This window comes from Haliotis rufescens, unplaced genomic scaffold (assembly GCF_023055435.1).
Source record: "Haliotis rufescens isolate VD_foot unplaced genomic scaffold, xgHalRufe1.0.p SCAF_123, whole genome shotgun sequence".
In the NCBI taxonomy this organism is placed as follows: domain Eukaryota; kingdom Metazoa; phylum Mollusca; class Gastropoda; order Lepetellida; family Haliotidae; genus Haliotis; species Haliotis rufescens.
The window spans coordinates 608,124-632,393 of record NW_025963806.1 but is presented as its reverse complement, the minus strand read 5'-3'; the positions used below and the strand labels follow the sequence as shown (position 1 = coordinate 632,393).

General features: G+C 40.3%; 2 protein-coding genes across 2 annotated transcripts in view; one reads left to right on the top strand and one right to left on the bottom strand.

Annotated features, from left to right (window-relative positions):
- LOC124123835 (regucalcin-like) overlaps positions 1 to 3,954 on the bottom strand; it is a 40,166-nt gene extending 36,212 nt beyond the window's left edge. Inside the window, exon 1 of the mRNA XM_048393959.1 lies at positions 3,864 to 3,954. The gene's annotated coding sequence lies outside the window, so the exon portion shown is untranslated. The remainder of the gene's footprint in view (positions 1 to 3,863) is intronic.
- Positions 1 to 20,717, top strand: part of LOC124124287 (regucalcin-like) — a 65,583-nt gene extending 44,866 nt beyond the window's left edge. Inside the window, exon 2 of the mRNA XM_048393965.1 lies at positions 20,419 to 20,717. Within this exon, the coding sequence (XP_048249922.1) occupies positions 20,419 to 20,618 (200 nt within the window). The 3' untranslated portion in view covers positions 20,619 to 20,717. The remainder of the gene's footprint in view (positions 1 to 20,418) is intronic.
- Positions 20,718 to 24,270: the final 3,553 nt, after the last annotated feature.

Genomic DNA, 24,270 nt, shown 5'->3' with positions numbered 1-24,270 from the left:
GGTGATAAGTGAGGGTATGGCCTTGACATGATGCTGAAGCGAGGTTACATTGTAGTTCCCCAATAACTGTGCGACTTCACCTTTGTACTTGCATGAGGTGATAAGTGAGGGTATGGCCTTGACATGATGCTGAAGCGAGGTTACATTGTAGTTCCCCGCTAACTGTGCGGCTTCACCTTTGTACTTGAATGAAGTGATAAGTGAGGGTATGGCCTTGACATGATGCTGAAGTGAGGTTACATTGTAGTTCCCCACTAATTGTGCGACTTCACCTTTGTACTTGAATGAAGTGATAAGTGAGGTTATGGACTTGACATGATGCTGAAGCGAGGTTACATTGTAGTTCCCCGCTAACTGCGCGACTTCACCTTTGTACTTGAATGAAGTGATAAGTGAGGGTATGGCCTTGACATGATGCTGAAGCGAGGTTACATTGTAGTTCCCCGCTAACTGTGCGGCTTCACCTTTGTACTTGAATGAAGTGATAAGTGAGGGTATGGCCTTGACATGATGCTGAAGCGAGGTTACATTGTAGTTCCCCACTAACTGTGCGACTTCATCTTTGTACTTGAATGAAGTGATAAGTGAGGGTATGGCCTTGACATGATGCTGAAGTGAGGTTACATTGTAGTTCCCTGCTAACTGTGCGGCTTCACCTTTGTACTTGAATGAAGTGATAAGTGAGGGTATGGCCTTGACATGATGCTGAAGTGAGGTTACATTGTAGTTCCCCGCTAACTGTGCAGCTTCACCTTTGTACTTGAATGAAGTGATAAGTGAGGGTACGGCCTTGACATGATGCTGAAGCGAGGTTACATTGTAGTTCCCCACTAACTGTGCGACTTCACCTTTGTACTTGAATGAAGTGATAAGTGAGGGTATGGCCTTGACATGATGCTGAAGCGAGGTTACATTGTAGTTCCCCGCTAACTGTGCGACTTCACCTTTGTACTTGAATGAAGTGATAAGTGAGGGTATGGCCTTGACATGATGCTGAAGCGAGGTTACATGGTAGTTCCCCGCTTACTGTGCGGCTTCACCTTTGTATTTGAATGAAGTGATAAGTGAGGGTATGGCCTTGACATGAACCTGAAGCGAGGTTACATTGTAGTTCCCCGCTAACTGCGCGACTTCACCTTTGTACTTGAATGAAGTGATAAGTGAGGGTATGGCCTTGACATGATGCTGAAGCGAGGTTACATTGTAGTTCCCCGCTAACTGTGCGACTTCACCTTTGTACTTGAATGAAGTGATAAGTGAGGGTATGGCCTTGACATGATGCTGAAGTGAGGTTACATTGTAGTTCCCCACTAATTGTGCGACTTCACCTTTGTACTTGAATGAAGTGATAAGTGAGGTTATGGCCTTGACATGATGCTGAAGTGAGGTTACATTGTAGTTCCCCACTAACTGTGCGACTTCACCTTTGTACTTGAATGAAGTGATAAGTGAGGTTATGGCCTTGACATGATGCTGAAGTGAGGTTACATTGTAGTTCCCTGCTAACTGTGCGGCTTCACCTTTGTACTTGAATGAAGTGATAAGTGAGGGTATGGCCTTGACATGATGCTGAAGTGAGGTTACATTGTAGTTCCCCACTCACTGTGCGACTTCACCTTTGTACTTGAATGAAGTGATAAGTGAGGTTATGGCCTTGACATGATGCTGAAGCGAGGTTACATTGTAGTTCCCCGCTAACTGCGCGACTTCACCTTTGTACTTGAATGAAGTGATAAGTGAGGGTACGGCCTTGACATGATGCTGAAGCGAGGTTACATTGTAGTTCCCTAATAACTGTGCGACTTCACCTTTGTACTTGAATGAAGTGATAAGTGAGGGTACGGCCTTGACATGATGCTGAAGCGAGGTTACATTGTAGTTCCCCAATAACTGTGCGACTTCACCTTTGTACTTGAATGAGGTGATAAGTGAGGGTATGGCCTTGACATGATGCTGAAGCGAGGTTACATTGTAGTTCCCCGCTAACTGCGCGACTTCACCTTTGTACTTGAATGAAGTGATAAGTGAGGGTATGGCCTTGACATGATGCTGAAGCGAGGTTACATTGTAGTTCCCCAATAACTGTGCGACTTCACCTTTGTACTTGCATGAGGTGATAAGTGAGGGTATGGCCTTGACATGATGCTGAAGCGAGGTTACATTGTAGTTCCCCAATAACTGTGCGACTTCACCTTTGTACTTGCATGAGGTGATAAGTGAGGGTATGGCCTTGACATGATGCTGAAGCGAGGTTACATTGTAGTTCCCCGCTAACTGTGCGGCTTCACCTTTGTACTTGAATGAAGTGATAAGTGAGGGTATGGCCTTGACATGATGCTGAAGTGAGGTTACATTGTAGTTCCCCACTAATTGTGCGACTTCACCTTTGTACTTGAATGAAGTGATAAGTGAGGTTATGGACTTGACATGATGCTGAAGCGAGGTTACATTGTAGTTCCCCGCTAACTGCGCGACTTCACCTTTGTACTTGAATGAAGTGATAAGTGAGGGTATGGCCTTGACATGATGCTGAAGCGAGGTTACATTGTAGTTCCCCGCTAACTGTGCGGCTTCACCTTTGTACTTGAATGAAGTGATAAGTGAGGGTATGGCCTTGACATGATGCTGAAGCGAGGTTACATTGTAGTTCCCCACTAACTGTGCGACTTCACCTTTGTACTTGAATGAAGTGATAAGTGAGGGTATGGCCTTGACATGATGCTGAAGTGAGGTTACATTGTAGTTCCCTGCTAACTGTGCGGCTTCACCTTTGTACTTGAATGAAGTGATAAGTGAGGGTATGGCCTTGACATGATGCTGAAGTGAGGTTACATTGTAGTTCCCCGCTAACTGTGCAGCTTCACCTTTGTACTTGAATGAAGTGATAAGTGAGGGTACGGCCTTGACATGATGCTGAAGCGAGGTTACATTGTAGTTCCCCACTAACTGTGCGACTTCACCTTTGTACTTGAATGAAGTGATAAGTGAGGGTATGGCCTTGACATGATGCTGAAGCGAGGTTACATTGTAGTTCCCCGCTAACTGTGCAACTTCACCTTTGTACTTGAATGAAGTGATAAGTGAGGGTATGGCCTTGACATGATGCTGAAGCGAGGTTACATTGTAGTTCCCCGCTATCTGCACGGCTTCACCTTTGTACTTGAATGAGGTGATAAGGGGGGTTATGGCCTTGACATGATGCTGAAGTGAGGTTACATTGTAGTTCCCCACTAATTGTGCGACTTCACCTTTGTACTTGAATGAAGTGATAAGTGAGGTTATGGCCTTGACATGATGCTGAAGTGAGGTTACATTGTAGTTCCCCACTAACTGTGCGACTTCACCTTTGTACTTGAATGAGGTTATAAGTGAGGGTATGGCCTTGACATGATGCTGAAGCGAGGTTACATTGTAGTTCCCCATGGGTATTCCAGTTAAACCTGTTCCACAGACCTGGTCATGCTATTTGACAAAGTGTCATCGTACCCAGATGGGGCGGGGCATTGCTCATAACAACAATCACTGGATTGTCTGGTTCAGACTCGATCATATAGTTGGAATATTACTGAGTGCTGCGTGAAACAACTAACAAACGGTGGTCTGTAAATAATCGAATCTGGACCAGACAATCCAGTGATTGACATCGTGACATTCGATACACGCAATTGGGCTACTATGACATGCATCAATCAAGTCAGCGAGCCTGACCCCCCGATCCCGTTTGTCGCCTCTTACGATCAGCAAAGTCGCCTTTTACGGCAAGCATGGGTTGCTGAAGATCTATTCTACCCAGGATCGTCACGGGTCTCGTCATAAAAGGTGAAAAAGTTTAGTGACAGAGAAACACAGCTGTATGTACTCACCGTATTGCGTCGCTTCCCTAACACTCGCGGTTATGATCCTGTCTCTGTGCGCTGCCCCCACTACTGTCTTGGCGTCCTTCACCTGGTGACCTCATTGATCCCGCGTGAGACACACCAGCTATTGTTCTGTCGGAAAAGGTGTATGCGACCTCGGATATGCACTGATTCCCTAGTATGGTAAAACTGTCTTCATTTCTTTTAACATCATAACCTATGGCTAAAAGTAAACAGAGGAGTGAATGAAACTATACCTCTCAGTTTATTTTCTTTTAATATCTGAAGTTAGGGCTATTATATCCCATAATTGAACTGTACTAGCGCTTAGTTAGCACTCAAAGAATAGAATAATTTTACATGGTTGTATTTTTAAAAAAAATTAATTTGATTTAAGACGTTTGGAAATAGAAAATAAATGCATTTCATAGGATACACTAGTGCTTATGGGTATCTAAGACATCTTATCCTGGAAAATCAATAAATTTGAATTTATCGGCACAAATTGACTGTCTTACATTTCTTACCTCAGTCGTCAATGAGCCAGTTTATTTTTACACAGAATTACCGTGCCACATATTACCCTTTCACAAACTGTTGCAAGGATGAAAGATGGTTACATAGAAATAATCAAATTTAACTCTGTATTCTTTCGTTTGCCCCTCACAGCATTTATGTATGGTTAGGTTTAAGTTGCTTACGGTCAGGAATCTTCCCTCAGGTAAACGTGCCCCCCTCTTCCATTAACACAGTGCTAGTCGCTTATTAGATAATATACATCTTCCATAGACACAGTGCTAGTCGCTTATTAGATAACATACATCTTTCATAGACACAGTGCACGACACTTATTAGATAACATACATTTTCCATACACACAGAGGTAGACGCTTTTTAGATAATATACATCTTCCATACACACAGCACTATTCGCTTTTTAGATAATATACATCTTCCATCGACACAGTGCTTCAAACAACGTATGCTCAAAGCTCATCAAATTACACCCGAAGGGGTCAGTTATTTTATTAGTGACGAATAGATCCGTATGTCGTAAGTTTTGAGAACACACATGTGAATTGAGAGCTTCATCTGAGAGGGCGTGAAAGGCTATATTCGTGAACTAGGTCGCACAGCTTGACGTGACGTGAATACACTGATACGTCAGTGGCAGTATTATGAAGTTAATAAATTCTCCGTCTGATGGGTAGTCAGTGAAATGATTTAAAGGGGTATTACATGACAATGTTTGGATTTGTTTGTTTGTTTGTTTGTGGTTTTACCTCAGCCCTCACCAATATTTCAGCTGTATGATATCAGTCTGTGAAAAATCGAGTCTGGACTTAATTGGGATCGATGACATGCATCAACCAAATGAGTGAGCCTGACCACCCGATCCAATTAGTCACCTCTTACGACAAGCAGTCGCCTTTTACGACAAGTATGGGGTGCTGAAGACCTATTCTACCCCGGATCTTCACAGGTGACTATCTTTGGATGACTGTTTCACACTGAATTTTCCATTCAGCTGTTTCTCCGTTCATTCATTCATTTGCCATGTGCCATTCTCACGATCTCGATCTTTGGAAACGAGCTAAATATGCCCAAAACACGAGAATTCGAGATCTCGAGAATGCGAGATTCCCAAACAGGGAAGAAGTTTCACCTATAACAGGATCTGAACTCCAGGAAGCATCTCAGTTTATGTTTAACACTCCACGTGTGTACACATCTCTTGAACATCAAGCAGAAACAATAGCTGCACATCATTTTCAGTCTGGAGGTGACGTCACGCCTTCCTGTGACGAGTGTCATATTATGTTTGAGAATAATCATGATTTACAGCCGCATGTATGAATGTGGTTATTTTACATCCTACAACTTCTAAAGTGTTTGAAGCTGATAAGGAAAGAGAACTGAAAGAATTTGAGTATTTTGGGGAGCAAACACTGAAAGTTTGCAAAAATGATATCCTGGTGAAAAAGGGAAAGTATAAAGAACAAGGGCGTTCTGAAAGATTGATTGAGAAGAAACTGCAGTATGTGTGGAGGAGACGTTCTTGGACCGACTTGCTACACCCGTGCGCTATTTTGGTAACCTATTCTGGATAAAGTGAGAGTCATGGACCCAGATACCGACCCTAAGGAGATCTCTTCTAAGATGAAGACATGGATGAAGCCTCTTGTGAAAGATATGTTTTCTTATGTCGACTTCTCTGAGACAGATGATCACGCCAGCCTTGACAGTGAATAAAGTGACCAAGAGACACACACAGACTGATAACCTTTGTATTGTAACATCTCCTGTTAGGTGCTGTCGGGGCTTCCCCTCGACCCTTGACTAGTAATATGTGAATATCATGGTCGAGGTAAAAAGTGGATAATCGTTACCTTGTCTCTTGTCAAGATAAAAGAAAACCAAACACACTGATGACAGTCAATATGTTTATTCAATAGTTAACTTTAATATGTCAGACAACAGTTTTCGACAACGAGGTAACATTACAACAATGTAATACGAACGTATTTGCAATTATGCATAAAATACATCTGATGACACTTTCTCCAGCAGTTGTAATAGCCTCACAAGTCTACTCAGGTTACAACAGAACCATGTCCATACAGCACAGCTGTAAATGTGGTGTTACAACAAACATATGGATGTGCACACAATAAAGCACTGATCTCTTAATGGGAACACTTGAGGTATGAAATGGTTTTAAGCATTGTTAACATCAGGATTTATGATGCGATAGTGACAATGGGGCAGTGTTTGAGGGATAAAACGTTTATCGTCAAAAGGACTTAAGCTAACTTTATTTATGCTTACACCAAACAGTTGGTGACCAAAGGTGCGAATTTGTTTCATTTCATGACGGTACTGTACATGAACGAACAACCATTCTTTGTATAATGCATGTCTCAACTGCTTCTAAATAACAAACACCTTCAGCTGTTTGATTTTCTTTTCCTTCATACAGGGTTGTATTCATATTCATAAGGATGGTTTGCTTGGCATGCTTCATTGAAATCATGCTTATCCCCCCAAATCTAGACCAGTCAGTAATTCCAATTCAACGTTTCCCATTTTCAACATGGCATCCCCGCTAAGGCTAAGGCCAGGTAAAGATAAATAATATTCATATTGCTTTGGGTGAAGATGATAATATTCCATTGAAGTATTCCTAAACGTCTCAATACCATCTGCCAAAAGTAGAACATCAGACTTCAAGTTTTGATCATGGTATTATCCAATAATTTTGTGGTTGAATGTCGTCCAAATAGTCTGTGCATGCTCATAGTCAGATACTAACACATCTGTTACCACATTGTAAAATAATTCAAATTTAGATTCATCGTCCATATCATCATATGGATATAACGGGGTATTCGCAGGACGACGACCCCTCGAATGTTTCCATTCGCAGGACGACGACCCGCCGGTACGCCTTTGATGTGTGGTGTTGTTTTAGGAGGGGATTAACTCCTTGGTTAGTGTCAAAAACTGAAATATGTACACGAAAACTGAAATGTGTTCACTACTGAATTGGTGAACTCTGATTTTGATAGTCTAGTGAGTACCATTTACTCAACTGATTGACTCAACAGTTACTCTGTTATAAATCTCCGAAACATGGTAGTCTGTCAAAAAACAAAAAAAAATCCTAATACTTACCAACTCCCTAAGTGGACTGCAAGCCCTCCAAAACAAAAATACCCAAAACCGACCTAAATTAATAAATCAAATACTTAAAAGCTCCAACGACCTAACTAAGGCAGGCAAACAAATAACCTTCTTGTGGATACCGGCCCACGTAGGAATATACGGTAATGAAAACGCCGATAAAGTAGCTAAACTATCCCTCAAAATCCCAGAAATAAGCTTAAACTTACCCATCTCAAAATCAGAAATTAAAAGTGTAAACAAGCAAAAAATCACACACAAAAATGGCATAACCTATATCTAAACTCAAATAGCCAAATAAAAAAAGTGCTCAGCAAACCACTAACCAAACCAAAAATTCTCCATCCATCAAAAAAAATCGACAGAATAATCACTAAACTCCAAACAGGACACACTAACCTAAATAACCACCTAAAAAAATTAAAAAATTCACTACAGGTAACTGCCCACACTGCAAACAACCAGAAACCCCAGAACACGCACTCATCCACTGCACACACTACCTAACACATCGAACCGCATTACAAACCACCCTCAATCTAAACGAGGCTCTCACTCTAGAAGCAATACTAAACCCACAAAATAAACTAGAAAACTTCAAGGCCTTAGGCGTATTCTTAATAAAAACGGAACTAATAAAACGCATCTAAAAACACAATAACCTACCAAATCAAAATCAAATAAACAAACAAACATCTACCATACCCAGCTCCCTTAGTTCTCCCCAACCCCATCGGCATCTATTCCAAATCTCAAAATTCCCAAATTCTATATAAGCAACTCCTAAACCCCCCCTCTTGGGTTGCACAGACCACTTTCGCCCCTTTCGGAAACACATTAAATGGCCTGGCCGGGCCCGTGTGCGAAATACGCATCAGTCGGAAAGCGCACGTTAAATCTCCAAAGTAAGTAAGTAAGTAAGGTAGTCTGTCATCATTCTCGATATGGCAAACGCGCAGTTACAGTACACGTTTCTTCCAACTACACGCGGCAGTACATACCTTTGTACTGATGGCTACTGTGTGGAGAAAGGCTCAACAGGTCGGTCTCCAGTCAGCCTATGGTGACAACCCAGAGGTCAAAACCTTTGTTAAAAGATGTGCTGCTCTTCCCATGGTTCCAGTGGAAGAGGTAAATAACATCACATCTCACTGAAAAATGTTTAAACATTTAAAAGATATATTTTAAAATATAATTATATGTAAATTATTATATGGTTAACCTCAACATGCTATTGTACATAGCATTGAGAGTAAATAAGTTATGTTTCTTATGACAATATATATTATCATTACAATCAGATTATGATAATAATATATATCTACAATATCCTTTCTGTAATTACAGGTTGATGATGTATGGCTCCAGACAATTGCTGACATGCCGAACAACCAACGCTGTGTCCAGCTCGGCGACTACGTCACCACAACCTGGGTTGAGACAGAGAAGGAGCCTTGGAACCATTTCAACAACGATGGCCCTCGCATCAATAACCACCTGGAGGGATGGCATGGACGCTTAAAGAAAGTCATAGGCAACATCTTTGAGCTGATAAGATTTCTAGGAGCTGAACAGCAGAAGACGGAGTGTAATCTGCTACAGTACAAGGCCGGCCAGCGTCTCCCACCATAAACGAAGAAGTTCTGTGCTATAAAAGGCAGAATCGATCAACTGAAGACCAGACTGATCCAGAATGAAGTCAGCGTAATTTTCTTTGCTGACTCAGTGTCTTATCTTCTCAAACTGTCTTAATTGCCCATGACTTTTGTGAATCTTATATGTACGTCATCTTGTACATATACATTCAAATTATCTGTAAATAAATCAATATTCCACCCTTATTGTCTTTCTTTCGTTCGTTTTAAATTCAGTTCCACTTTTTTTACTTGCTCGAGTTGTTAAAATAACACTCGATACCCATTGTTTAACTAGATTGGCGGATTAAAATATTCGCAGGACGACGACCTCACTTTTTGTTAGTTTGTTTTCATACGACACAGGGGGTCGTCGTCCTGCGAATGAACCGATATAAGACCCTTTCTTGAAAGTAAATTGAAATGATTAACATCAGAAAATTCTGAGTCTGCTTTCAAGTTCTAAACTATAGTATCCAAGGTGGCGTTGAGAAACCGAAGGGAATCAATAAATCTCAAATTAGCCAAGGGGAAGGAGATGTACTTCTCCATGTTAGTATCAATACAATCAGTGTTTCCCTTGTAAGTGCTATCCAAATGTTTCATTATATGGTGTGAGTTTTTGAGGTTGTGGAAAATGACAGGAGTGAAGTACTCTTGTCCCTGACAATATTTGACCTGTTTCCCGTTTGATTTTGAAAGTGAAAATTGTAGATTACAATCATCATGTGCTGCCCCTCGACACGTGCCAGTGGTATTCAGGGTCACGAACACGGTCGGTACCTAACTCTTTCTGACACATATGGCATACTTTTATTTCCCTGAGAAGGCATATTCATAGGCATGCATCTGCATCTGGGATCAGTGGCCACAGTTACCTGATGGTTCTGATGTTGAAAAGAGGTAAGATTCCGTAGACGGCTGCTAATTTTTCTTGTTCCCTTTTAATACACGAGGAACACGGAGTTGACGTGCTCTGTAATTAAAATGGCCCATCTTTCTTCCTCAGTTTGAAGGTGTATCATGGAACTGTTCTGGGTGAACAATACCTTCCACGTGCTGGTTTTCTTGGGGAATTAGTCAGCAAAGAGCCAGAGTCACAGGAGACTAATCACAATTTTATTTACAAGAACAATTAACAATTTACAATATCTTAGAAAATAACTGAGGGTGCCACAGAGAGTCGGTACACACTCTGGGCTGAGGGAGAGAGGTCTGCTTGGTAAGAGAGTCAAACCCCTTCTCTGCTTAAAACCTGCCTACAGTTTTTTTGACAAAAATTTGAAAAATAAAAAGGAATGTGATTGGTTGATACACGGTTGGTTGTGTCCTAAGCTAAATGGATGGCTAGACAGAGGGGAATACTAAATCCTGTTTATCCTGTTGGACTGGCACTAATCTTGTTGACATATTTACTGGATGCTTTGAAAGAGATTAGGATGTCACTATAGATGAGCTTGTGTGGGGGCTAATCCTTAATGCCCTATAGACGAGCTTGTGTGGGGGCTAATCCTTAATGCACTATAGTCGAGCTTGTATGGGGGCTAATCCTTAATGAGTCTTAATTGAAGTAATGTTATTCTAATATACCCCTGTAGGTCATGACAGATATTCTTAAATAAATATCCTTTGTCTGGGAGATGGGATCTTGATACCTTAGGCTAGCATTTATCTAAAAGCTTCAAATCAATTAAACTATGTAGACGTAACTCTTGTCTTATTGAATAGTATGTCTAGAAGACGCGCTCCCATTACCTTAGGCTAGCAACCATCTAAAAAGCTTTAACTGAAACTACTGATATTTTATATATGCATTTTACCTAATGATAATTATTACTTGCTAAACTATAATTATATGAAATGATGTATAAATATTACACCATGATAACTCATAAAAGCACTTGATGTAGATCTAGTTATTATAAGATAACTTAGTATAAATGTTATCCCATGATAACTTCCCCTCCGTCTGAAAAAGTTTGGACTCAAAACGTGTAAAATAAAAATAATTAAGGCTTAGATGGACAATGTATAAAGTTAAACTGGTAGTAGTGAATAATAATTATTATAGAGTCTCTTTGATATAAGGAAACATAATATAAAAATGCTGTCATCAGGGATTCTGGATGTGGAGCTGGCTTGTCTTGGCACTCTGTACTGGTGGTTTTATGGGTGATGTAGGAGGCCTTGAGTTCCAAATCCTGGATTGGGGTTGTAAGATAGTAGGCTGAGTCCATGGAGGTTTTACATGGAAACAAAGAAAAGAGAGTTAGCATGTTCAAATAATATGTCATATATAAATACTTCCTCAGTTTGTTTGTAATAACTAGAAAATAAAACAAATATGATAATTATGATGTAAAAGATCAGTACATAATTATTACTAAACAGTGTCATGACCAGGAAGAATGTATTGGCGGCAAATTACAAAAGTATATCATGAAAAAAATAGTAATATCCTTCTACTTTTGGATACAATCATTAGACGCATTATATATACATATATGTGCATGTGCATATAACAAGTGCATTGATTTATTACATTAATACGGTATACAAAAGGTGTTAGAAAGGTGAATATCCTTTTTAGAATTCATTGTTAGTTTTTGTAACTATTTGGTTTGCCTTTTCTTTGTTTTGGTTCATTTCGGTTGTTAAGTTTGCTTTATTTGAATTTGGTTTGTTTCGCTTTGATTTTCGTTTGGTTCAATGCGATAGGGTTTGGTTTATTTTGCTTCGGTACGGTTTGCTTCGCTTCGGTACGGTTTGGGTTCGATTAGCAGTATGATTTGCTTCACTTCGGTACAGTTTGGGTTCGATTCGCAGTATGGTTTGCTTCGCTTCGGTACGGTTTGGGTTCGATTCTCAGTATGGTTTGCTTCGCTTCGGTACGGTTTGTGTTCGATTCGCAGTATGGTTTGCTACGCTTCGGTATGGTTTGGGTTCGATTTCGCAGTATGGTTTGCTTCGCTACGGTTTGGGTTCGATTTCGCAGTATGGTTTGGTTTGTGTCATTTCAATTCGCTTTTGAGATTGGTTGATAAGGTCAATGCTCAAAATTTGTTGTGATACAAATAACTCATGATCAGGCTGATGCCATTTGTTCTCAACTGGCGACCCATAGTGAAAAGACTGGACAAAAGAAAACATAACAAGATACAGCTAATAGCTGTTTCGTGATTTGCACCGTTTATTCAGGAGATTTTGTATTTTGATCAAGAATATGTTCAACTGGCAGCGTTCGGTATGTACGGCGAGGTTATCAAAGTATGGTAGATGGGGACTACAGTCTGTGGCTGAAATACGGTAGAAAAAGGTGTTGATGTTTCCAAAGTCTTTATGTGGAAAAATAACCCTTTTGGATTTATAAATTGGTGCTTCCTCTGGATCGTATGGAGGATTATCTTCTAGACAGGACCAATTACGGAGATCCTTCCAGCTATCATCAAGGTAGCGCTGTATGAGGTGGGGAGGAACACTTTCAAAATAGCATGTGAATTGATCAGGATTATCTCTTTATGAGACCTTGACGTAGCAGTCTCCTTGAATAATTTCAACGCCCATAACTCTTTCTATTTTATGTTCTACTCTTCGTAGGCGTTTGGGAAAAAACGGATGTGGTTTGACATCTAATTCTATGCATGGTTTGGTTTTGTCTTGCTCGACATTTCCTGACATTGTATTCCCTGACAGAACATTGACTGATTTATTGTCTTGTGCTGATTCCTTTTGGTCGAAAAACTTATGATTCTTCAGTGGACGTTTTCGTCGTTTTCCTGACATACTTCTTTTGAGGTGAAATTCTCTCCGAATGGAGTCTGGAATGCTGCTGCCATACTCCCATGTGTTTCCCCTTTCTGGATCCTTCCATTTCACTCTGTAGTAGATTTTGCAATTTGCTCTCTTAGAACTTACAATTGAGTGGATGTCCTTTGGATTGAAAATAGGAGGGATATCCTTGGTTTGATTACCTGATGTTGGACTCTGACTTGGAGGTTGTGCCTGGCCGTCGTCAAGTTGTTTTCTGGATTTTGGCTGGTGATACTTACTATTCACTCCTCTTTTCCCTTTGTTTAATTTTTCATTTAGCTTGGTTTGAGCATGATTTTCCTTCGTCATTGTTGTACTTGGACTGGCAGGTTTTTCTGTTGTACTTGGAGCAGGGTTTTTCTTCTTTGTTGGGGTCTTTTGCTTCGGACTCTTGTTGCTCGAAGTACCTGCCTTTGTTTTGGAATTGACCTTCTTACCTTTCTGTTGTGGAGGTGATTGATCAGTAGCCTGGTAAGTTGAACTTGTTGATGGGGAATTGTTGCTGTCAAACTGAGTATCATTGACTGGTTCCTCGTTGTCATCCATGACTCCTGAATCTATGTCACTGGGGTCATTGAGGTATGATTCTGGAGGATACTGTGGACGATCAGCAGGATCAAAATATGGCTTCAGACGGTTGGCATGGACCAGTGGTTTATGTATTTTGTCGTCAGAACTTCGGCGTAGTTTGTAGGTATAATTTGGACCTGTATGGATGATATAATAGCTACCATACCACTTTTTGGTTAATTTGTTGGAAAGGCCTTTTTCAACTTTTTGACAATAAAGCCAAACTCTTTGACCTGGGGCGAAGTCTGGTTCTTTAGCCTTTCTATTATATTGTTCTGAATACACCTCCTTAGCCCGAGCAGTGTTTTCAGCTGCGATTGTTCTAGTGATTTCAAGCTCCTCAAGTAAATTTGAAAGATAACTTTAGTTATTGTGGCCTAAATTTTCTTTTGGAATTAATGCTACATCTTGTGGAGCTCTCATTTCTCGGCCAAAAAGCATAACGTATGGGGATTTTTGTGTTGATGAATTTGGGGCCATCCGATAGGCCATCATGATGCCAGGAATAAAACGGGGCCAATCGATTTGAGACTTGTTACAATAGGCTCTTAGTGATTGATTGATGTAAGAATTGAGCCTTTCTACACGGCTGTTTGTTTGAGGATGGTATGGGCTGGTATGGGTAAATTTAATTGCCAAAAGTTCACAAATTGCTTTGATAAGTTTGGACATGAAGTTCTGACCTCTGTCTGAAATTAAGGTCCTTGGAGCGCCATACCGACAAAATATTTCTCTGACGAGAACATCTGCTACTTCTTTGGCTTCTTGGGTCCGAAGTGGAAAGGCTTCACACCATCTAGATGATGCATCTGTGATGACCAAAATGTACTTGTACTTATCTGGTGTTGTTGGCAGGGGACCGAGAATGTCAACGTGCCATCGGGTGAAGACCTCTTCTACAGGTAGTGCACGGAGTGGTGCCTTCTTGCCATGGTAGTGCCTCTTGGTCTGTTGACATATTTCACACGTCTGGACATAAGTAGCAATATCGCTGTACATTTTGGGCCAGTAGTACTTAGGTCTCATGGTGTTGTGCATCCTTTCTTTCCCATGGTGGCAACCGCCAAACTCTGAGTCATGATAGGATTGCAGGACTTGATTTCTGAGGGTTCTTGGGACTGCCAGCTGTTTAATGAACTTGTCTGCATGCCCTTTCTGTCTTTGTGGAACGAATCTGTATAGGATGCCTTCATCAATTTCAAAAGTATTGGCTTCGATAAGAATCTTTTGACGATCCTTTTCATTTCGTGGAAGGACATCATCCTCTTTGTAGTCAAAGATTTGGATGAAATCTGGACAGATCCTTTGTAGGTGACGTAAATTTGGATGTTCTTTTATACTTACTTCAACCAATGTGTCTTGGGTAACATCAGCATTTGTAGCATGTAATGCTGCGACAACATTATCTGGTACTGACTGATAATCCTCTTCATATTCAAAGGTGACTGACCAATGTGTTGTCTGTGTGTCTGATTCTAAGTGATTGACAATAGGTGTGCAAATATCCTCAGTCTGAGTTGTCTGTGTGACCTGTGTGGATGAATGGGTGTTTGGCAAGATTGTGGTACTGCTAGTTGATTTGCTTTGCTGAGTTGAAGTTATTGAGAAGACTGTTTTCTCAGCATCTTCTTCTGTCTGATCATTACAGTTAATATTTTCCTCATATTCCCTACGTGAGAGAGCATCGGCATTCCCATTGGCTTTGCCGCTGCGGTGAACAATGTCAAAAGTGTAGGTAGAAAGTTCCAAAGAACATCGTCCTAACCTACCTGTGGCGTCCTTGATGGATTTCAGCCACTTCAATGCTATATGATCAGTGTAGACTGTGAATTTGGAATTTGCAAGGTATGGACGAGAGGATCTATTTGCTTCAACTAGGGCTAAGCCTTCCTTTTCTGTAATGCTCCAGTTCTTTTCGTTGCCATGAAGAGCTCTACCACCAAAAGCTGTTGGATGTTCATTATTTTTCTCATCTTTTTGACTCAAAACAAAACCTATGCTCATATCACTGGCATCAGTTGCGAGAAGAAATTCTTTGTCAAAATTTGGATAAGCCAGAACAGGTGTATTACTCATAGCATGTTTGAGTGTGTTGAATGCCTGATCACACTCAAGTGACCATTGGAACTTTGGTTTCTTTCCTACTTCTGCCTCTGAATGCTTCTTTAGCAAGGCATTTAGTGGAAGTGCTATGTGAGCGTAATTTTTCACATACTTCCTGTAGAAGTTTGTGAGACCTAAGAAAGAGCGAATCTGCTTTTGTGATTTGGGCACTGGAAAGGTTCTAATTGCTTCAATCTTTCTGGCATCAACTTGAACACCTCCACATGATAAAACATGACCCAAAAAAGAAACTTTGTCCGTTGCAAAATTGCATTTGGATGGCTTAAAATACTAGTAAAATACTTGCTCCAAATGTTGGAGATGCTCTTCAAAGTTTTTGCTGTAAATTATCAAATCATCAATGTAAATCAGCGCAACCTTAAAAAGCAATTTTCTTAGCACTTTGCTCATGAGCTGTTGAAAATAAAGTGGAGAATTTGTCAAACCTTGGGGCAAACGTTTAAATTGAAAAAGGCCTTGATGGGTGACGAAAGCAGTTTTATGCTTTGAATCTTCATGTAATGGCACTTGGAAGAAGCCATTAGCAAGGTCTAAAGTTGAGAAGATCTTAGCTTGGGCATTGGCGATGTGTTCAACAACATCATCAAAAACAGGAAGAGGCCATGACATTGGTAAAGTGACAGAATTCAACTTTCTGTAGTCACAAACAAATCTAAATGAGCCATCACGTTTCTTGACTAGGATAATGGGAGCTGAATACATAGAAGTAGACTCCTCGATCAAATCATACTTCAGAAAATCATCTATAAGTTCTTCGGTGACTTTTTGGAGATGAGGAGATTGGCGATATGGTCTACTCTTAACTGGTGGGTGGTTGCCAGTGTCAATGATATGTTGGTGCATGTCAGTCTTTCCTAAATCTGCAAGACTTGTTGAAAACATGTTTCTATTTTGTCCCAAAAATATAAGTAGTCTGTGTCGTTGGTCTGGAGTCAGTTGTGTATTGGTCAAATCAAATCCTAACTCTTGTGCAATTTTAACATAATCCCTGGCGTCATTTTCTCTCTTCTCATTGTTTGTGTTAACGGTACTGATGAATGGTTGGTCAGAGTCGAATTCAAAAACAGAGTCTTTGTCAATGTAACTAAATTTGCCTACAACTGTACCCTTGTCAAGAACCTTTTCTTCTTGGGAGGGATTCATAAGCCTAAATGTAGCAGTTTTGCTTTTCACTTTGGAAATAGTTCTACCACCTGCTACTTCAGAATGAGCAGTGAGGGAAGCAATGGGTTCAATGAGGATGAGGGAATCCTCTTTGGTCTCTGATAGTCTAACCTTGAAATGAATTTCACTCTGAGGGGGGATGTAAATCTGATCTATTGTTTTTGCTAATCCACTAATCTCTTGCACTGAATTGGCTATGAAATTGATATATTCCCTATCTGAGGTGCTGTTGTTAAGTATCAAGGAGTGACAGCTATAATCTAAGACTGCATCATTGTCATTAAGGAAGTTCTCACCTAGTATCACTGCCTTCGGCAGTGTAGGCAGTACATAGAACCTTTGAGAAAGTTCCTGATCCTCAATGACAAAATCTAACACAACTGAACCTAACACTTTATGCAATTCGCCGCCAACACCTTTAACCTGTGGAAAGGGTGAGTTTCCAAGAGTAAGGTTTTCAAAAGCTGTGCTCAGAAAAGCAGACGAAATACAACAAATGGATGCCCCTGTGTCTTCTAAACAATTTGTTGTTTTTGTGCCAAATTTTGCCTGAATTACACTTTTTACAAGGGGCGTAACTAAAGACACTGTTGGAACTTTCAAAGTTACTTTCCATACCAGACTCCATATTTGCCATGACACCTATTAGTATGTACCGTACTAAATTAAAGGAAGACAAGTAATCAACAATGTAGTACTTACAATATTTGAAGACTTTTTCTTCCTTTTGGTGTATTTGGAGGAGTTGGTTGTCTTTAATCCAGTGTTGAGGTCAGAGGTAGATGCAGCTTGCTTGTTATTCCATCAGATGATCACGGTTGGACATGTCCTCCAATGGGTTCTTGTAGCTGGTTGTAGTTAGTTCCTGGACTCCGTGGTTCCGAAAACGATGATTCTCCGCCAAATTATCATGGAACTGTTCTGGGTGAACAATACCTTCCAAATGACGTGCTGGTTTTCTTGGGGAATTAGTCAGCAAGGAGCCAGAGTCACAGGAGACTAATCACAATTTTATTTACAAGAACAATTAACAATTTACAATAACTGAGGGTGCCACAGAGAGTCGGTACACACTCTGGGCTGAGGGAGAGAGGTCTGCTTGGTAAGAGAGTCAAACCTTACGATAGACAGCTAGCTCGGACCTATTGTGGATATAAAGGTGGCTAAAGTGTAATAAATAAGGATCTATTGTGGACATAAAGGTGGCTAAAGTGTAGTAAATACGGATCTATTGTTGACATAACGGTGGCTAAAGTGTAGTAAATACTGACCTATTGTGGACATAACGGTGGCTAAAGTGTAGTAAATACGGATCTGTTGTGGACATAACGGTGGCTAAAGTGTAGTAAATACTGACCTATTATGGACATAACGGTGGTTAAAGTGTAGTTAATACGGATCTATTGTGGACATAAAGGTGGCTAAAGTGTAGTAAATACGGATCCTTGTGGACATAAAGGTGGCTAAAGTGTAGTAAATACGGATATATTGTGGACATAACGGTGGCTAAAGTGTAGTAAATATGGATCTATTGTGGACATAAAGGTGGCTAAAGTGTAGTAAATACGGATATATTGTGGACATAACGGTGGCTAAAGTGTAGTAAATACGGACCTATTGTAGACATAATGGTGGCTAAAGTGTAGTAAATATGGACCTATTGTGGACATAACGGTGGCTAAAGAGTAGTAAATACTGACCTATTGTGGACATAACAGTGGCTAAAGTGTAGTAAATATGGACCCATTGTGTACATAACGGTGGCTAAAGAGTAGTAAATACGGATCTATTGTGGACATAACGGTGGCTAAAGTGTAGTAAATATGGAACTATTGTGGACATAACGGTGGCTAAAGTGTAGTAAATACGGATCTATTGTGGACAAAACGGTGGCTAAAGTTTAGTAAATACGGATCTATTGTGGACATAACGGTGGCTAAAGTGTAGTAAATATGGATCTATTGTGGACATAACGGTGGCTAAAGTCTAGTAAATACGGACCTATTGTGGACATAACGGTGGCTAAAGTGTAGTAAATATGGATCTTTTGTGGACATAACGGTGGCTTAAGTGTAGTAAATATGGATCTATTGTGGACATAAAGTTGGCTTAAGTGTAGTAAATATGGATCTATTGTGGACATAAAGGTGGCTAAAGTGTAGTACATACGGATCTATTGTGGACATAACGGTGGCTAAAGTGTAGTAAATACGGATCTATTGTGGACATAAAGGTGGTTAAAGTGTAGTAAATACGGATCTATTGTGGACATAAAGGTGGCTAAAGTGTAGTAAATACGGATCTATTGTGGTCATAACGGTGGCTAAAGTGTAGTAAATATGGATCTATTGTGGACATAACGGTTGGCTAAAGTGTAGTAAATATGGATCTATTGTGGACAGAACGGTGGCTAAAGTGAAGTAAATACGGATCTATTGTGGACATAACGGTGTCTAAGGTGTAGTAAATATGGATCTATTGTGGACATAACGGTGTCTAAAGTGTAGTAAATATGGACCTATTGTGGACATAACGGTGGCTAAAGTGTAGTAAATATGGATCTATTGTGGAGATAACAGTGGTTTAAGTGTAGTACATACGGATCTTTTGATTACTTTTTCTTTGCTGAACCCAATAGAGTTACTACCTCAATTGACCTGTGAAGATCCTGGGTAGAATAGGTCTTCAGCAACCCATGCTTGTCGTAAAAGGCGACTTTGCTTGTCGTAAAAGGTGACTAACGGGATCGGGTGGTCAGGCTCGCTGATTTGGTTGACACATCAATCCCAATTGCGTGGATCGATGCTCATGATGTCAATCACTGGATTGTCTAGTCCAGACTCGATTAATTTACAGACCGCCGTCATGATCGCCAATATTCCACCTACATGACGGCGGTCTGTAAATTAATCGAGTCTGGACTTGACAATCCAGTGATTGACATCATGAGCATCGATCCACGCAATTGGGATACGATGACAACCAAGTCAATGATCCTGACCACACGATCCCGTTAGTCGCATCCGGGTTCGAATGTGTTTTCAGTAACCCATGCTTTCTGTAAGAGGCGACTAACGGGATCGGGTGGTCAGGCTTGCTGACTTTGATGCATGTCATCGATCCAAATTTCGTAGATCGATGGTCATGATGTCAATCATTGGATTGTCTGATCCAGACTTAATTATATACAGACCACCGTCATATAGCTGGAATATTGCTGAGTGCGGCGTTAAACAACGAACAAACCAGGGAGAAACCACAAGCTTCAATTGATCATCAGCAACCCATATTTGTTGCAAGAGGCGGCTAACGGGATCGGGTGGGCAGGCTCTGTGGCTTTGTTGATGCATGTCATCGTATCCCAATATTCTTTAAATCGATGCTCAAGATGTTAATCGTTCGATTGTCTGGGCCTGACGATTACAAACGTACAAACCGCCGTCATATATCTGGAATTTCGCGGAGTGCAGCAGGCTAAACACGTTATACACATATTACAGTATTAACTACATGTTCTCAATATATTAGCAAATGATTTGAGTTGATTGAAAGTATTGATATTTTTGTCCATCCAGGAAAAGTGATCCGAACTGTCAAGTTCCCATGTGAAAAGATTACTTCCTGTTGTTTCGGCGGGGACGACTTCACCGACCTCTACGTCACATCGTCGAAACACCCGATGACCGCAGCAGAACTCGAGGCAACACCATTGGCTGTCTCCAAGGTCACAGGGTTAGGAGTTCGAGGTCGCAAAGCTAACATGTTCTCTGGCTAAATGTTTTCCCGTTCAATGCATTTTCAAGGATAAATGTTTTCAACTTATATTAAATCTGATCTCGATGTTTTATTCAGGGAGACTGATTTTTGCAAAAAAAAGCTAACGAAACACAAGGCCTTGTTTTATATATACATGTAACTGGTTTGTAGACGTTGCTACGTGTAGATTCCCAAATTGAAACAGTATGTTAACTCAGAAATCTGTACGCAACAGAACCTGCGTGGACCCATCCTCATGATGTCAATGACTGGATTGTCTGCTCCAGACTCGATCATTTACAGACCGCTGTCATATAGCTGGAATATTGCCGAGTGCGGGGTTAAACAACAAACACAAAAACTTAATCTAGCTACGTTAATAATCGTCAGCTCTATCTGTTTAATCTCTATTGTTTAAATGCTAAGTATACAGGGGTGCTATGCTCTTACCTTGCAAACCAGCGACGTTGCATTATGTGGAGATGTTGCACCTAACACAGGGACAGCAGGTGAAGAAAGAGACATATATATTCAAAAGCTAATATTAAATCAGAATTAAAATCATTTAACACAAACTTGAAGAAAGAAGTAGATGAACTAAAGATGGAGACAAAGTGGTGAATTGCAAAGGAACATGAAAAATATTCAACATCAACAGGATACAAAACAGTGTGACATTCTTGAAGTAGCCAACCGCCTATATCGCCAAGAAAATTTACCTGAGTGGAATCAATGAAAACATTTCTTTAAAATACTTGTAAGTTTTTTTCTTCAAAAGAACCTTTCCTCTTCTGCTGTTTTCATAGTGTGGAATCAAGGAAACTAGACTTGGTTTAGTCTGGTGTAGACTTGCCAAGGCCTTCAGTAAGAAAAAACCCACCTACATATATATAATGGCGCAGGACTGAGAACTAATCAGACTTACTACAACAGATTAACACACTTACTCATGAACTCGATAGACAGGAGCAGTAATGCAGTAGATATAACATGATATTCTACGGTATGTCAGAGAAGGAGGCTCTCCTTATATGTAAGAAGTATGTCTGCGATATACTCAACGACACAGCCGGGGAAGAGGACCCACCACTCACATCTGATGCTGTTATAGCAGCACATCGCCTGGGCTCTACAGGATAAACATCAGCCAGACAAATGATAGTGAAGTGTATATGTCCAAAAGATAAGTCACAGGCGGTCAGCCTGAGACATTACCTGAAAAGCATTGGGTATGGCATTTCTAACGACCTTACAATGAAACAAAGAGAAACTTTACAGAAACTGAAAGAAATGGGTTATTATAAGGACTGCGAGCTCATCGTCAAAGACGCTGACGAATCGTCTGCTAGCCGGCCAGATAGTCTGACAGACAGACTGGTACCAACATACGCCTTGTTTGTTTGTTTGTTTTTTGTTTAACACTGCACTTATCAATATTTCAGCTGTATGACGGCGGTCTGTAAATAATCAAGTCTGATCAGACAATCCAGTGATTGACATCATGAGCATCGATCCACGCAATTGGGATATGATAATATGCAACAACCAAGTCAGCGAGCCTGACCACCCGATCCCGTTAGTCGCTTCTTACGAAAAGCATAGTCGCCTTTTTCGTCAAGCATGGGTTGCTGAAGACCTATTGTACCCCGGATCTTCACAGGTACATACGCTTTGACTACAAGGTCATCGTAATATGGAGGATGGCCCGAATAATAACAGATAGGGGCGTTGTTCCGCCAAATCAAAGTCTTGTATTATAGCCCTGTATTGCGATATTTATGGACTGTGTTCTAAGTTGTGCGATACAGTTTTCGTACACGAGTCCCTTCCAGCAAATCATCACATTGCAGGACTCACTGAGACATGGCACTATCACACTTCTATTGAAGATAAGTACCCCGAGGAAGTCTCCTTGTAAAATGAACGAAGAACTTAGTAAAAAATGTTGAATATCACTTTCTTCAAAATAATGGTATGCGTATGAGTAAAAATAATAGAGAATATTTTTATTACAATTTAGTTTAGTATCATGACGATCGTTGAATCGCATCATCATTTTTGTTTAGAAAATTCCCTCTGTAGTAGCATTATAGGTATTTAAATCTGAATCCAATTGAGTTGCGGCAGAACTGTCATTACTTATAAAAAATTATATCATAGAAGCATTGATTGGCTCCAGGTGGTGGTGAGCTAGAGTCAATTTAGCTTAATCTAAAGACGATCATTGAATCACATCATCATTTTCACATAAAAGATTCCCTCTGTAGTAGCAGTATAGGTATATAAATCTGGCTCCAGTGGAAGTGAGCCAGAATCCCCATTACCTATACTACTTAAATATACCACTGGTGGGGATTTTGATGCCAGAGCCGGTACAGAGTTTGATTACATTTTTCATGATATTTCAAGTCACGTTGGTTTGGGCCATTGCTCATATATACATGATACCCGTTATACATCACGACATGATGACAAACAGATGTTGGCGTTCATTGCTGTAGCTTTGTATTTACTTTAATCTCAGTACCATCACATGGATATATGTTTCAGATGCGGGTGCGGGTCTTTACATTTGTCTCAGCAGTGGGTACAGGTGCCATTAATTACATTATTACTTCACGCTCTTTGTTCAAACTGTTTCATGAGTTCGATGCCGCCATAGTGTGATTGTTTACATGTACGATGTAGGGTTCAGTCACCGGACATTCACGCTACTCCCTGTGAGGATGGTCACGAAGCAAGGTAAACACGTGCCGAGGGTAATGGCCTCAGAGTTAAGTAGGACAGGGACAAGGTCGGTGAACTCAGGGAGAATCTACTTTCACCTGATATATCTAGATTGCTTTAAAGCTTTTGTGACAAAGTTCTTTCTTATATTGATAATGCAGTAACATCTCTTACAAATGCAAGATGTCAAGCCGCATAGTGCATGAAACGTAAATGCAGTTTAAATAGACGAAATTCACAACCCTGGTTTGATAAAAAGTGCACATTTCTAAGATAAGGGAAGTGCAGATTTGGGAATTTATGCATTTTAATGATGAATCATCGCTACGAAAATATTTGCATGTCAGAAACAAGTACAGCACTGTAAAACCTGAAACAAGAAATTACTACGAATCTATAAATGATAAATTATTTACAAATCTGAGTAACTCATGATTATTGTGGAGCACAATCTGCAGGCATTTTTCATCTAGCAACGCTATTGCCCACATAGCAATGGACTCGTGGTATACACACTTCAGATATATGTTCCAGCATACCAATACATATAATGGCAGATTTCATTCTTTTGACCATGATATCAAGCCTAGTTATACTTGAGTCTCCTGTAACAAGAGAGGAGGTTTCTACAGCAATTACAGAACTAAAACATCTAAGAATTCTGGACCTGATCATATCATAGCAGATTGTTTAAGGTTCTCACGGGATATTTTAGTTAACGTTATTCAGTTGTTATTTAATGTTCTGTTTGATCGATCATATTTTCCCAAATCGTGGTACATGGACCTAATTGTACCTTTATATAAGCAAGGGGATACCAGTGTAGCTAAAAATTACAGAGGTATATCAATGACAAGTATTTTTTTAGCAAGTTGTAAATACACATTCTGAATAAGAGACTAACATTTTGGTGTTCTTGCTGTGTTGAATCGCAAGTGGGTTTT